Source organism: Trachurus trachurus (genome assembly GCF_905171665.1).
Source record: "Trachurus trachurus genome assembly, chromosome: 17".
In the NCBI taxonomy this organism is placed as follows: Eukaryota; Metazoa; Chordata; class Actinopteri; order Carangiformes; family Carangidae; genus Trachurus; species Trachurus trachurus.
The window spans coordinates 2,732,526-2,746,956 of NC_139900.1; the positions used below are offsets into that span (position 1 = coordinate 2,732,526).

The 14,431-nt window shown below is 46.0% G+C and overlaps 1 protein-coding gene and 1 pseudogene across 6 annotated transcripts in view; one reads left to right on the plus strand and one right to left on the minus strand.

Moving 5' to 3' along the window:
- The window catches only part of rasal2 (RAS protein activator like 2), a 104,142-nt gene that overhangs the window by 59,200 nt on the left and 30,511 nt on the right, over positions 1–14,431 (plus strand). For all 5 annotated transcript variants that reach the window (XM_083991586.1, XM_083991587.1, XM_083991584.1 and 2 more), the window contains 3 exons: positions 4,237–4,343; positions 6,380–6,489; positions 13,979–14,132. In XM_083991586.1, coding sequence (XP_083847712.1) covers positions 4,237–4,343; positions 6,380–6,489; positions 13,979–14,132 — 371 coding nt within the window. The remainder of the gene's footprint in view (positions 1–4,236; positions 4,344–6,379; positions 6,490–13,978; positions 14,133–14,431) is intronic.
- On the minus strand, positions 6,781–7,387 carry LOC311000014 (annotated as a pseudogene). Its single transcript has 2 exons — positions 7,249–7,387; positions 6,781–6,920 (listed from the first exon to the last, which is right to left on the minus strand). The product of its transcript is annotated as an uncharacterized misc_RNA (transcript).

The following is a 14,431-nucleotide window of genomic DNA, read 5'->3' on the forward strand; positions in this document are numbered from 1 at the left end:
AGAGGAAGAGGAGAGATAGAGAGAGAGAGGAAGAGGAAAGAGAAACAGAGATAGAGAGAGAGGAAAAGGAGAGAGAGAGAGAGAGAGGAAGAGGAGAGAGAGGAAAGAGAAACAGAGAGAGGAAAGGGAGAGAGAGGTTTAGAATTACTGCTGAGTGCGGAGAGCGAGGGAGGAGAAGGGCAGAGATGTGAGAGGAGGAGGATGCGGTGCTGAGGAGGGAGAGGGGGAGGAGGAGGAAGAGGAGGAGGGAGAGGGAGAGGAGGAGGAAGAGGAGGAGGGAGAGGAGGAGGAGGAGGAGGAAGAGGAGGACGCCAAAGTCGAGCGAGGATGTTCACGGGACGAAGACGGACCGACGGACGCCACCGCCGCCGCCGCTGCTCGCCGCTTAACCTGATTGGCTGACAGGTGGCGGCTGCTTCGGCCAATCCCGTCGGACTCTGACTCTCCGTGTGTGTGTGTGTGTGTGTGTGTGTGTGTGTGTGTGTGTGCGTGTGTGTGTGTGTGTGTCGTCTCCTCAGATGATGGGGAACAGCTGCGACCGAGGTATCTTCTCCTCTCTCTCTCTCTCTCTCTCTCTCTCTCGCTGTGTGTGTGTGTGTGTGTCATGTGACCGACCTGTCCGACCTGACTTCCTCCCTGTTGCCGCGACAACAACAACTTTGTCTCTTCGGTTGATGATGATGATGATGATGATGATGATGATGATGATGATGATGATGGAGAAACAGGAGCGACATCATCATCTTCACGCTGCTGTTTCTCCATCACCGGTGTCAGAGCAGCAGGAAGGAGGGAAGAGGAGGGAGGAAGAGGGGGAGGAAGAAGGGGGGAGGAGAGGGGGGGGTGTTGTTGCATGAAAGTTTGTCCCCGTCTCCCGTGGCGATGCTTTGCTATGCTATGGGATGGCGATGGCCTCGTCCTCGTCTCTGCTGCTGCTGCTGCTGCTGCAACTTGATCCAGCACTTTGCAGGAAGCTGATAAACGCTGACGCCGCCGGCTGCTGCTGCTGTGCTGCTGTGCTGCTGTGGTGCGTTCACTGTCCCTCCGACAACTGAGACACGCTGCCTCGGTTCTGCTTAGTATCATTCATTTTATTCTATTTATTTATTATTATCAGTTTATTATTTATTTATTTGCTTTGCTGCAGAAGAAGAGAAACAGCGCGGTGGTTTAATGTTTAAAGTGGCCGCTGCTGCTGTCTGTACAGAGAGGCTGAGCTGGACTTGAATGCATCGTGTTTGTGATGGAGAACAGCTGTGTGTGTGTGTGTGTGTGTGTGTTGTGTTGTGGTTCTTGTCGTTAATGTTGTGATCCGAAGGTGAAAATGTGACGATTGTTAAAAGGAAAAGAGGAAAATGAGTCGATCGATGAGACTGAGAGTATTGATGACTGATCGATGGATTGGTGGTCGATCAGGTCAGAGGAGGAAGAGGAGTTGTGTCTCAGGAAACGAGCAGCTAAAATGATCTGTGAATGGGTGAAACTGTGGACGGACTGAGGCTGTGTCCTAAATCACTCACTCATTCCCTCCTCCCTACTCACTATATAGTGAATTCAATATAGTGACTCACTGGTCAAATAAAAAAACACTTTCAGACACTACTCCGCCGCACAGTTAGTGACGTATTACGTCGCGTTATTAAAAAGTTCCGACCGCGATCGTAACGGCTGGTGCAGGTACCATGGATACAACCATGGTAACGGCCGGTGTAGGTACCATAGATACAACCAGGGCCGGTGTAGCATAGACCTACGGGTGTATAGGTACCAACATAAAAAGAGGAGTAAAGCAATATATTAAGCGGCAATACATATAACACATTTATTGAGGCTGCTGCACTACTTGCATTTATTTGGTAGCTACACCGGTCACTACTTCATTTATTTGGTAGCTACACCGGTCACTACTTGCATTTATTTGGTAGCTACACCGATCACTACTTGCATTTATTTGGTAGCTACACCGATCACTACTTGCATTTATTTGGTAGCTACACCGGTCGCTACTTGCATTTATTTGGTAGCTACACCGGTCACTACTTGCATTTATTTGGTAGCTACACCGGTCACTACTTGCATTTATTTGGTAGCTACACCGGTCGCTACTTGCATTTATTTGGTAGCTACACCGGTCGCTACTTGCATTTATTTGGTAGCTACACCGGTCACTACTGCATTTATTTGGTAGCTACACCGGTCACTACCTGCATTTATTTGGTAGCTACACCGGTCACTACTGCATTTATTTGGTAGCTACACCAGTTACTACTGCATTTATTTGGTAGCTACACCGGTCACTACTTGCATTTATTTGGTAGCTACACCGGTCACTACTTCATTTATTTGGTAGCTACACCGGTCACTACTTGCATTTATTTGGTAGCTACACCGATCACTACTTGCATTTATTTGGTAGCTACACCGGTCGCTACTTGCATTTATTTGGTAGCTACACCGGTCACTACTTGCATTTATTTGGTAGCTACACCGGTCACTACTTGCATTTATTTGGTAGCTACACCGGTCGCTACTTGCATTTATTTGGTAGCTACACCGGTCGCTACTTGCATTTATTTGGTAGCTACACCGGTCACTACTGCATTTATTTGGTAGCTACACCGGTCACTACCTGCATTTATTTGGTAGCTACACCGGTCACTACTGCATTTATTTGGTAGCTACACCAGTTACTACTGCATTTATTTGGTAGCTACACCGGTCACTACTTGCATTTATTTGGTAGCTACACCGGTCACTACTTGCATTTATTTGGTAGCTACACCGGTCACTACTTGCATTTATTTGGTAGCTACACCGGTCACTACTTGCATTTATTTGGTAGCTACACCGGTCACTACTGCATTTATTTGGTAGCTACACCGGTCACTACTGCATTTATTTGGTAGCTACACCGGTCACTACCTGCATTTATTTGGTAGCTACACCGGTCACTACTGCATTTATTTGGTAGCTACACCGGTCACTACTGCATTTATCTGGTAGCTACACCGGTCGCTACTTCATTTATTTGGTAGCTACACCGGTCACTACTGCATTTATTTGGTAGCTACACCGGTCACTACTGCATTTATTTGGTAGCTACACCGGTCACTACTTGCATTTATCTGGTAGCTACACCGGTCACTACTGCATTTATCTGGTAGCTACACCGGTCACTACTGCATTTATCTGGTAGCTACACCGGTCGCTCTGGGCCTCTGTGGTAACGGCGATTCATGACCGCAATGCATGATGGGATATCTTGCTCCGGTTAGTGACCATCGGATGTTCACTACATTTTGCCAGAGATTCTGTGTGGACAGGAAGTGATGTCATGACTCTGGACAGGAAGTGAACCAGCTGTGTGTTTCCTCTTCATTGATGTGATTGTAAACTGTTGCTGAACCGGTCCCACGTCTACTGACACTACTAACCCTAACCCCTCAAAGTGCAGGAAAAACACAGTTTTTATTTGGACCTAACCAACTGCTGATCGGCGGGCGCTAACCCTGGGCGGAGGGATACGTGAGTTGGTTAGGTCCAAATAAAAACTGTGTTTTTCCTGCACTTTGAGGGGCTGGAAAAAATTATATTATAGTGAACAATGGAACTGTGTAGTTTTTTTCAGGTAAAACCTCTTTTAGGCCACGAAAATAGGCTGTTTCTTTGGGTCTGTTCACAACACTGTATGTTGTAAATCTCTGGGCAGGGCTATTATGGGCTGGCGTTGCTAACGGGAGGAGTGCAGAGAGTCTTCTACTGCAATTAAAGTAGCTATTTGGAGATCATACAACCACACTTAAAAAAATGCTACTATCCCTTTAACATACTCCATGGGGTGGTGCGTGGCGCAGTGGTTAAAGTGGCCGCCCCATGTAGAGGCTACAGTCCTCAACGCAGGCGTGCCCCGGTTCGAGTCCCGCGTCGGGCAGACCTTTCCTGCATGTCATTCCCCCTTTCTCTGCCTCCCCCTTTCCTGTCTATCTATACTGTGCTATCAAATAAAAGGTGAAAATGCCCAAAAATATACTTATAAAAATAAAATAAAGTGAACTTAAACCCTTTTCAAAACCTGGACTCTCTGTATGTAAAAAAGGCGAAAAAATGCACATTGCACAATATTTAAAAAATAAAAATAAAAATAAAAATCGGGGCCAATCATGACCTGATCAGATCAATGACGTTATTGATGATGATGATGATAATGATGAAGCTCTTCTCTCTCTCTCTCTCCAGAAGTGTCGTCGGAGCGGTCTCCGAGGAGACGCAGCATTTCTGGTCTGGGGAGTTCGGAGAAGAGCGTCGCCGTCGACAACCCCAACTCGTCCCCCTTCAAAGTCCCGGTGAGTCAAACCAACAAACCAGCCAGCCAGCCAGCAGGGAGCACGGGGGGAGTATTATGGGATGGCATCATCAGCCTGTCCTGTTGGTTGTGTGTGACTCAGCAGGAAATGAAACTGGAACAATAAAGGAATAAAAAGAGAAAAGTGTGTGTGGCATCTTCACAGACTCTATTTATACCTCAGTCAGTCAGTCAGACAGACAGAGTGCATGCTGGGAGCTGAGTCGTGGCGGCGGCGGCGACTCTGTCCCTGGAGAGCGATGATGATGATCAACAGGATCAATAGACTTTGTGATGTCACAACTAGAGCACAGTAAAAGAGAGTAACGACACCTCCATTGACTCCCGTGTTAAGGGTTTAAGGGTTTAAGGGTTTAAGGGTTTAAGGGTTTTGCCCCCTAGTGGCAGGATATGGGTATTGCAAAAGCGCCCAGAAAACCCATTCACTCCAATGTATGTGTGTTGCCCACTTGCTGCTAAATTGGTGAAACGGCCGTGTTTTTGTTTTAAGGTGTCTTGGTCATATCAGATTATACTTAGAATGTGTTTATTACAAAATGTAGATAGCTCAAAGGGATAGTTCATCCAAAATTGAAATTTCACTCATTATCTCCTCCCCCTCATGTGGACTAAGGGCTTGGTGAAGTTTCAGAGTCCTCCGTGGCTTCTCTGAGTTACAGGGGGTCTCGGCGTAGCAGTGCATGTCCATATAACGGTTGCAAATGGATACCAACTGTCTTCATAACAAAAAGACACACCGAAAAACATCCAAATACCTCCATGCTGCTCGTCTGTAATGTCCGTCTTGTATTGAAGCCCCGAAATGCGAAATTGTCCCGAAACAAATTAAATAAGTCAATTTTTCAAGCTTGTTTTGTAGCGGAAGCTTCTCGAAGCTCCTCTTCCCGGTTCGTCCAAATATGACGAACCGGAAGAGGAGCTTCGAGAAGCTTCCGCTACAAAGGTATTTGGATGTTTTTTGGTGTGTCTTTTTGTTATGAAGACAGTTGGTATCCATTTGCAACCGTTATATGGACATGCACTGCTACGCCGAGACCCCCTGTAACTCAGAGAAGCCACGGAGGACTCTGAAACTTCTCCCAGCCCTTAGTCCACATGAGGGGGAGGAGATAATGAGTGCAATTTAAAATTTGGGTGAACTATCCCTTTAATATTCATCAATAAAGGGTCCTCAATGATGCTATTAACGTGGGTGATCTATAAATGTCATAGACTGTAAAAAGAATGGACGTAGCGTCCGTGACGTCCCCCATTGGTTGTGGGGAGTCGTTTTTGTGACTCCAACATGGCGGCCTGAACAGCGCCATGTTGGATTGGCCGGCCGAGAACCCGCCCACTGGCCTCGAAGCAGCTGTCCACGGAGCTGCTCGGACCTGTCACTCAACGTTTCCGCGCCCTAATTGGCCAGAGTTTTAACCTAATAACAGTAAAACGATAGAGTTAAAAAAAAATTTAAAACCAGGCTTTTAACATGTTTATTGAGGATGTAAAGTGGGTGATTTTAACATGGGGGTCTATGGGGAATGCTCCCTTCTGACACCAGCCCCCAGAGGAAGCCGGGGGGATTGCAGTTTTTTGAACGCGGAAGTGAGCTTCACTTCTCAGACCCACAACTGCCCCCTTGATAAATGTCCTTAAATTAAAAAAATTGTGTAAACAGTGAGTAATGTAGTTATATTTTGACTATATTTGATTTTACACATTCATAGTGTTGTGAAATTAATTAGTGCATAATAATCGTGATAATCGTAACACTGTGATTATTTCTCTGACAATAATCGGACCAAGAAAATGTATAATCGTGACATCCCTAGTGTCGTTCCTCTCTAGTCACAACGAAGCTGTGGCACTAAGCCCCGCCCCCCTGCAGCATCACTGTAGAGGAGAGCAGCCAGCCAGCCAATCAGAGGAGAGGAGCGACCAGTCAGCCAATCAGAGGAGAGGAGCGATCAGCAGCTGATAGAGGTTATTGATCTGTTATTGATCTCTGTGTGTGTGTGTGTGTGTGTGTCTCAGGGCTTCTTCAGTAAGCGGCTGAAAGGCTCCATCAAGAGGACCAAGAGTCAAACCAAACTGGACAGAAACACCAGCTTCAAGCTGCCGTCGCTACGGCCCGACAACGACCGGTAACTACGCTCACTCTCACTCTTCCTCTTCTTCCTCTTCTTCCTCTTCCTCTTCTTCCTCCTCCTCCTCCTCCTCCTCCTTCACTTCCTCCTCCTCTTCCTCCTCCTCCTTCACTTCCATTTCTTCCTTCTTCTCTTCATCTTCATCCTCCTCTTCCTCCACTTCCTCCTCCTCCTCTTCATCCTCCTCTTCCTCCACTTCCTCCTCCTCCTCTTCATCCTCCTCTTCCTCCACTTCCTCTTCATCCTCCTCTTCCTCTTCTTCCTCTCCTTCTTCATTCTTTTTCCTCCTCACTCCTCCTTCACTTCCATTTCTTCCTCCTTCTCTTCCTCTTCCTCCTCTTCTTCTTCCTCCTCTTCCTCTTCTTCATCTTCTTCCTCCTTCTCTTCCTCTTCCTCCTCTTCTTCCTCCTCCTCCTTCACTCTTCTTCTTCCTCCTCTTCCTCTTCTTCATCTTCTTCCTCTTCCTCATCTTCCTCCTCCTCTTCCTCTTCTTCCTCTTCTTCTTCCTCTTCCACCTCTTCCTCCTCCTCCTCTTCCTCCTCCTCACTACTCCTCTTCTTCATCTTCTTCCTCCTCCTCCTCCTCTTCTTCTCCTCTTCATCCTCCTCTTCCTCCTCCATCACTTCCTTTTCTTCCTCCTTCTCTTCCTCTTTCTTTCTTTCTTTCTGTCTATTTCCTCATCCTCCTCCTCCTCCTCCTCCTCCTCCATCACTTCCTTTTCTTCCTCATCTTTCTTTCTTCCTCCTCTTTCTCCTCCTCTTCATCCTCCTCTTCCTCATCTGTCTTTTCTTCCTCATCCTCCTCCTCCTCACTCCTCCACTTCCTTTTCTTCCTCCTCTTTCTTTATTTCTTCTTCCTCTTCCTCCTTCACTTCCTTTTCTTCCTCCCTTTCCATCCTCTTCCATCCTCTTTCTTTCTTTATTTCTTTCTTCCTCCTCTTCTTCATCCTCCACCTCTTCCGCTTCTTCCTCCTTCTTCCTCCTCTTCCTCCTCCACTACCTCTTCCTCTTCATCTTTCTTTCTTTCTTTCTTTCTTTCTTTCTTTCTTTCTTTCTTTCTTTCTTTCTTTCTTTCTTTCTTTCTTTCTTTCTTTCTTTCTTTCTCCTCTCCCTCCTCCTCTTCCCTTCCAGCTGTGATTGGTTGGTGTGACAGGAAGTCCCGCCCTTTTTTTGTGTCTCATCATGTTGGGTTCAGTCAGCTGATCGTTAGTCTTGAGCTCTGTGTGTTAGTGTCTGTGATCTTGTCTCTATAAACATCACGTCATGAACGATGAAAAGCTCCAAAAATGGTCGATCGCTGCGTCTGTAGTTGGATCACAAATCTCGTTGCACTTTGTTTGTTGCAATGACAATAAAGGCTATTAGAATTTGAATCTGATTGGTCGATCGCTGTGAAGATGGAGACGATGAACCCGTCCTGACCTTCACCATCTGACGTCGTCACGTCCAATCAGATCTAATCAATGAACTCTATTGATCGATCGACTCCTGATCAACTCCAACTCCAGTAGTTTTTAATCTGTCGTGTGTGTGTGTGTGTGTGTGTGTGTGTGTGTGTGTGTGTGGAGGATATCGACGCAGTGAGAGTGGAGTGTGTTGTTGTTGCTGCTGCGGCTTTTATAGTCGACAGAATGTAGAGCCAGCTGGACAGGAGGATAATGCTTTATACACACACACACACACACACACACACACACACACACACACACACACACACACACACACACTGAGTGCGTCCCTCAGTCGGCTCTGACTCTGATTCCTGATGGACGGTTCATCTTCTCTGCTGCGCCGAGCCAAGACGCTGAGGTTCAGGTACCTGTGTGTGTGTGTGTGTGTGTGTGTGTGTGTGGCTGACAGCAGGTTGATCACTGAAGATGTCGTCGTTGTGTTGTAATCGAACATCTGGATGATGTTTTGGCCAGGTGTGTATCTATGTAGTTTTACAGTCCAAGCCTTTAAAGGGACAACCAGGAGTTTCTATTTGGTTATAAAAAGTCTCACATTAATGTGGATGAATCTCCGTTACCACTTGTTAATGGTCCATTTTAGATAAATCTATGGTTCTGTCTCTGTCGTTATTTTGTTATTATTAGTGGTGGTGGAAATGCTGGGCGAGCCGACCAGCGTTTCTTTACTTTCGGTTTCGTGGCGAGTCATGAGAATAACGCCGCCGTATGAATCTCCGTTTATGGTGGGAACTACGACGGTATGTGATCGTCTTCCAACCTCTGACTTTAATTCTTGATGAATGAAAACATGAGTCTGTCTTGCACCGGTCAAAGAATTTCACGGTGCGGAGGCTCATAAATGTAGTGAAAACACTTCGCTTTAACACATGGATGCAAACAGCGCACCGAAAAGTGAAACTCGCTTTTTTCATGACCAATTAGGTGACTTGTGTGAATCGTTCAGATCCGAAGAGTTTTTGTTTTTGAGAGGGGGGGGGGGGGGGGGTCTCAGCGTCTCAGCTGGGGTCAGTAAAATGTTTTTCTAACAGGCTGACAGTGACAATCACGTGAAACTGAGGCGAACTCATTCATGGTTGTCTCTGATTATACTGGTAACAGCCGACCTCCAATGTTGACGCGCGACGTGCGCGCTCATTAAAGCGGCGCGTAGCCGCGTGCAGCCGGTGTGACGGCGACGCCGTTTTCCCCCCCGTGCATGTGGAGCTGTGCGCCGCGGACATGCACGGTTCTCTACGTTGCTGTGTCAGGCAGGTGTCTCCACGGAGCTCTGCCCCGTTTCAGAGGTGAAGGAAGCCCTGAGTGGAAAGACGTCGCCTCCGCGATGTAGAATGTGTTCAATTAAAGTGAAACTAACACATTATAGAGGCCTATATGTCCATTACACACTGAATGAAACATCCCATGTCTTTATTTATTCAGTTTATTTTAATAGTAATAATGATGACTAACATTCAGTGAAGACCTAAAAATCAGTATCTCCAAAATGGAAATATTGCAAAGGAATTTTTTTTTTAAGCATTTTTAATATAGAAATGTTGGCCTCCTGAAAACTATGTCTATCTATATGCACTCAATACTTGGTTGGGGTTGAACTAGGCCTACTGGAAATGGACTTTTCCGTGATATTGTAATGTACTTATTTGTTAATGGTGAGCCCCCCCCCCCCCCCCCCCCCCCCCCCCCGGGAAATTCCTCTCTTTTTTGGTCCTGACCCGTTTGCATCCCTGTTAACAAAACTCCTGGTTGTTCCTTTAAAGGGCAGAAAGAGTTTTTCAGACTCAGACTCTGAGCTAGAAATCTCCACTTCAGCAGCACTTACAGACACCAAATCTCCCAGTTTGATCCCTTTCTATATTCTGAAGGTTTTTTACAGAGGGGATTGTTGACGGCTCGCTACAAACCTTAAACATCCCATAATATGCTCGCGCTCTCAGCAGCGGTACTCAAATCGTCACAAGGCAACGAAGCAGGTTGACTCGCGTTGCAGAACAGCGCTGCACAGACTAGGCTCGGATACGGAAATGATTATTGATTGATTGTTGATCGATAGATTTTTTTTTGGCCGTTTAATGCCAAGGAGTCCGTGCACATGTGGCTCAATCAGGGTCAACAGACAAAGAGGCCAAACTACAGGGGCTGTCCTACACAGGCAGGGGGGTCTGTGGTGTGTGGTGTGTCTAAACATTATAGTTTCTGCATTTATCAAAGTATTTATCAGTAATATACAATTTTCTGTTTCCGCTCCTAAAATGTTAAGTTTAAGGGGCCACTGTGCTCCTAGTCAAAACAGTTAGCCTGGAGCCCTGGGTTCAATTGTCAGAAAACTGATCAGATCTCAGACTCTGAATCGTCGGTTTCATTAGAAGTCGGGATGAGTGTGTGTGTGTGTGTGTGTGTGTGGTCAGACAGTAAGTGCTTCCTCCTCTGGATCAGGTTTCTGTCCTAATGCAGAGAGACCAGCCCTTCCTCTCTCTCTCTCTCTCTCTGTCTCTGTCTGTCTGACCGTTCACCTCTGTGTCATCATCACGTCTTCTTGCATAGATATCTACACGTAGATGCCACATTGGGGCTTGTCAGGAATGTCTCACGGCCGCCATCTTGAGGAGTAGTTCCTCCTGAGCAGCAGTCAACAGTCAGAGGGTTTGACAGCTGTGAATCTGGCGAAATGCCAAACTTTTGTGCCGCGTACGGATGTTCCCATGAAAGAAACGCCTAAACCAAGAGACATGGAAGAACTCTTCTCAAAGTAATAAGTTGTTTTATATTATATAACTGTTATGAACTAGTTGAATGTGATGTAGGTCAGTTATCTGACATAAATGAAACTAACGTAACGTATCATAGGGTGGGATATATGTGTTATTTAGTGCATATACCGGTAGTTAATATATTAATAGTTTGTTATTTTGTTGCCTGTATGTGTAGGCTATTAGGCTTATCAGCTGTTTCCCCCGGCCGTGGTAGTTGAGTTTGTGGTTGCCATGGTGATGAGGCCAGCGAGTGAGTGTAAACCACTGTAGGCTACCTATATAACTGTGCTAGGCCATATTAAATCAGTTTCATGGCCCTGACATTAACCCTAACTGCTGACCTGAGTTATGTAGCTGAGTTGTAGTATTTATATTAAAAGAAACGGCTTCAGTGATAGACCTCTGCCTCTGGAGATACAGGAAGTAAAAAAAACAACTACGTGTAGATATCTGTGGTCTTCTTGCGCTGGTTTCCAGTTTCCACCACCACTTCCTGTCCTTCCTTCCATCCTTGTATCTGATTGGTCGACGACACCGTGTCCCAGCTGTCGTAGAGACGAGGCCGATGTTGTGGGTCGGTCGCTGTCGAGCTCGGTTCACTAATCCAGGTTTACGTAACTCATCTGATGACACAGCAGAGGATTACACACATACACACACACACACACACACACACACACACACACACACACACACACACACACACACACACACACACACACACACACACACACACACACACACACACACACACACACACACACACACAGTGAATTACAGAGTGATCTCCTGAAAAGCTTCAGTTCATCATTCAGAGTTTTTACCAGTCACGTGATCGGTGTCCAGAGAGACAAACATCCCAGAATACTAACACATAACACCACAGTACTGACAGTCTGGGTTATTATTATTATAGGGAACTAAGACTAAAACGAGCAGTGAAAAAATAATCTAGTGAACTGAAATAAAATAAAACAAGAGCTAAATCAAAACTAAAACGATTCCAGCTTCTTGAATGTGAATTTTTCTGGTTTCTTTTACAGAAACGTGGAGAAAAAGAGCCATTTTCTGCCTCTGCACCGGTCTCACATTTAGGCTTAGCATGACAAAACGGTAACTCCTATCAGAACAAAACACAGATCAACGTTGCTCTAAGGACTTACTGAAAATGTTGGTACGATTTGGTGTTTCTACAGTAAATATTTTGGAGACGCTGGCAGTTTTAAAACATCAGGCCGTTCTGCTTCTCTCAGAAAATCTTTGTATTGGAGTCAATGAGGAGCAGAGACAGACGTGGCCGCACTCAGAGGCTTATTCTGTAAATTCTGTAAATCTCTCTGATATTTTGAGCACATGATATGAGAGATAACAAGTTTGTCTTACAAATTCTGAAAAAATCATGTGTGTAGAGTGTAAATTGTGGCCGGGCCGAGTGTGGAAAGAGAAAAAATCTGGAGTTTTTCTGGCATCTCTCCCACTCTAACCGATGATGTCACGCACTCTGACACGAACATTCCGTGCAATACACACCCATTATAATCTCATAATTTCTCCAAAAATGATCATGGTCATTGATCAGGGATTGATCAAAAACTATATGACCTATCAAAACGTGGAGTAATACGCCAATACACAAGACTTGTGTCTACTGTTTAAAGTTTAAATGAAGTCTCTAGGTAAAAGTATGCCTGAGCAGTAGACGTTTGTTAAACTCCAATGATTGGTCTTTTTCGCTCTTTTTTTTCCGCCCGTCCCATTGACTTCAATGCAAAATTTTGCGCAGTTTTTCACGACTTACGTCCAGTGCCTGGTGCGATGGCCCGTGGCCCTAATAAAAACAAATACATTTTAAAACTATAATAACCCTTGCTGGCAGTACAGTACTAGTCCTCCTGCTCCAGTATCAAACTCAGGTGGTCACACACCTGTAACGTTTCATCGTTCAACCTGTAAACTACAGAGAGAGAAAAAGTGAAACAACAGTTTCTCTCTTCAGGCTTTTATTTTGAAAGGGCTGGGGACCTTTCCCTTTTCCCCCCGAGGCTTCTCTGTAGTTAAACACCTGCCTCTCTCTCTTCACCTGCTGCTGCTGCCTGGCGCCCGGCCCTCCTCCTCCTCCTCGCCTGGGGAGGAGGCCGTTGCCGTGGAAACGCTCCCATAGGCCCGCTGTGATTGGCCGGTCCCAGGACCTTGTTGTTTACCTCCTCCTGCTGCTGCTGCTGCTGCTGCTCCCGGACCGCGACGCTCTGCTCTGCTCTGCTCGGCGGCGTTTTATACACCGACAGCGAACCTGAGCCCCCGCTGTCGGCCGTGAGGGTCGAGGAGGAGGAGGAGGAGCAGGAGCAGGAGGAGGAGGAGGGGGATGCTTTGGGGGACTCCCCTCGTCTGGCTCTGTGGTTGTTTTTCGTAGGTATTTATTGCGGCTCTCCTCCTTTACTGTTGCTGACGAGCTCACGGGAAGTTTTGGAGAATCAGACAGAAAAATCGGCGGCGACCTTGAACTTTCTCCTCAGGTTCACTTTTCTTTAAAGCAGAAGTAAGGTGAATGTTTGTGTTAATATTTAAGTCTTAAATAGTTGTATCTTCCGACAGCGATCACTTCTATCCACCTTTTTCCGAACGTCAAAAACGTAGCCTGTTTTGCCGGTTTTGCTCTTCCGGTGGAATTTTATGTTTACGTTTCCATGGTTTCGGTAGTCGCGGTAAATGCATGGATTTCTTCTTTTTTTTTTTTTTTTTTTTTCAATGAAAATCTGCAAAACGGATGGATCATCACACCAGCTTTTAACAGTGGATATCACACAAATTGACATCCGTGTTAAAAGCCAGCGTTAATAGATCCATGCGTTTCCGTAACTATGACAACGACTGAAAACCATGGAAACGTAAACGTACAATTCCACCAAACCGGCAAAACCGGCTTCCGGTTTTGACCATAGATGACGTTCGGAAACTTGTGGATAGAGTGTTTGGTCTGAAACACGGGTCTGTCAGTCACTCTGCTCTGCTCTGAGCCCAGGAGAAAACTTTCCTTGTATCCTACAACCTTTATCCAATGAGGAGAGAGAACGGCATAAAGGGGCAGTCCTCTCTGTGTGTGCAGCCAAGGGATGCGCCTGAATGTGGTGACGTAGGGACGAGGGCGGGGACTGCTAACTCCAAAACCACCAGATCGGTTATACTTCTGCTTTAATTAATTCATTAATTAATTCATTAACAGCTTTTTTTTTTGTTGTCGTTCTCTCCGGCTCTCCGTCTCTTCCAGATCTCGCGGGCTGCCCAAGCTGAAGGAGTCGAGCTCCCATGAGTCTCTGCTGAGCCCGGGCAGCGCGGTGGAGGCTCTGGACCTGAGCATGGAGGAGGACGTGTTCGTCAAACCTCTGCACAGCAGCATCCTGGGGCAGGAGTTCTGCTTCGAGGTGAACTAACTGCACCGGACACTAGACAGACCTGCTGAAACGCCGCGTCACTGTGGTCAGCTGGTTAGAGACAGAGCTGATCAATAGAGACAGATCAGCTGGTTAGAGCAGTGGTTCTCAACCTTTAATTTACATCAAGGACCCCAAAACTGACACAAATTAGACCACGGACTCCCATTGGACAAATTTTGAAGCAAAAACCAGAAATACACAAATATTTGTTCCGAGACTGAATAAAGTTTTGTACATTCAAATTAGGGTCAAAGGCGTGAATTTTTGGAAATATAATAGAGACATTT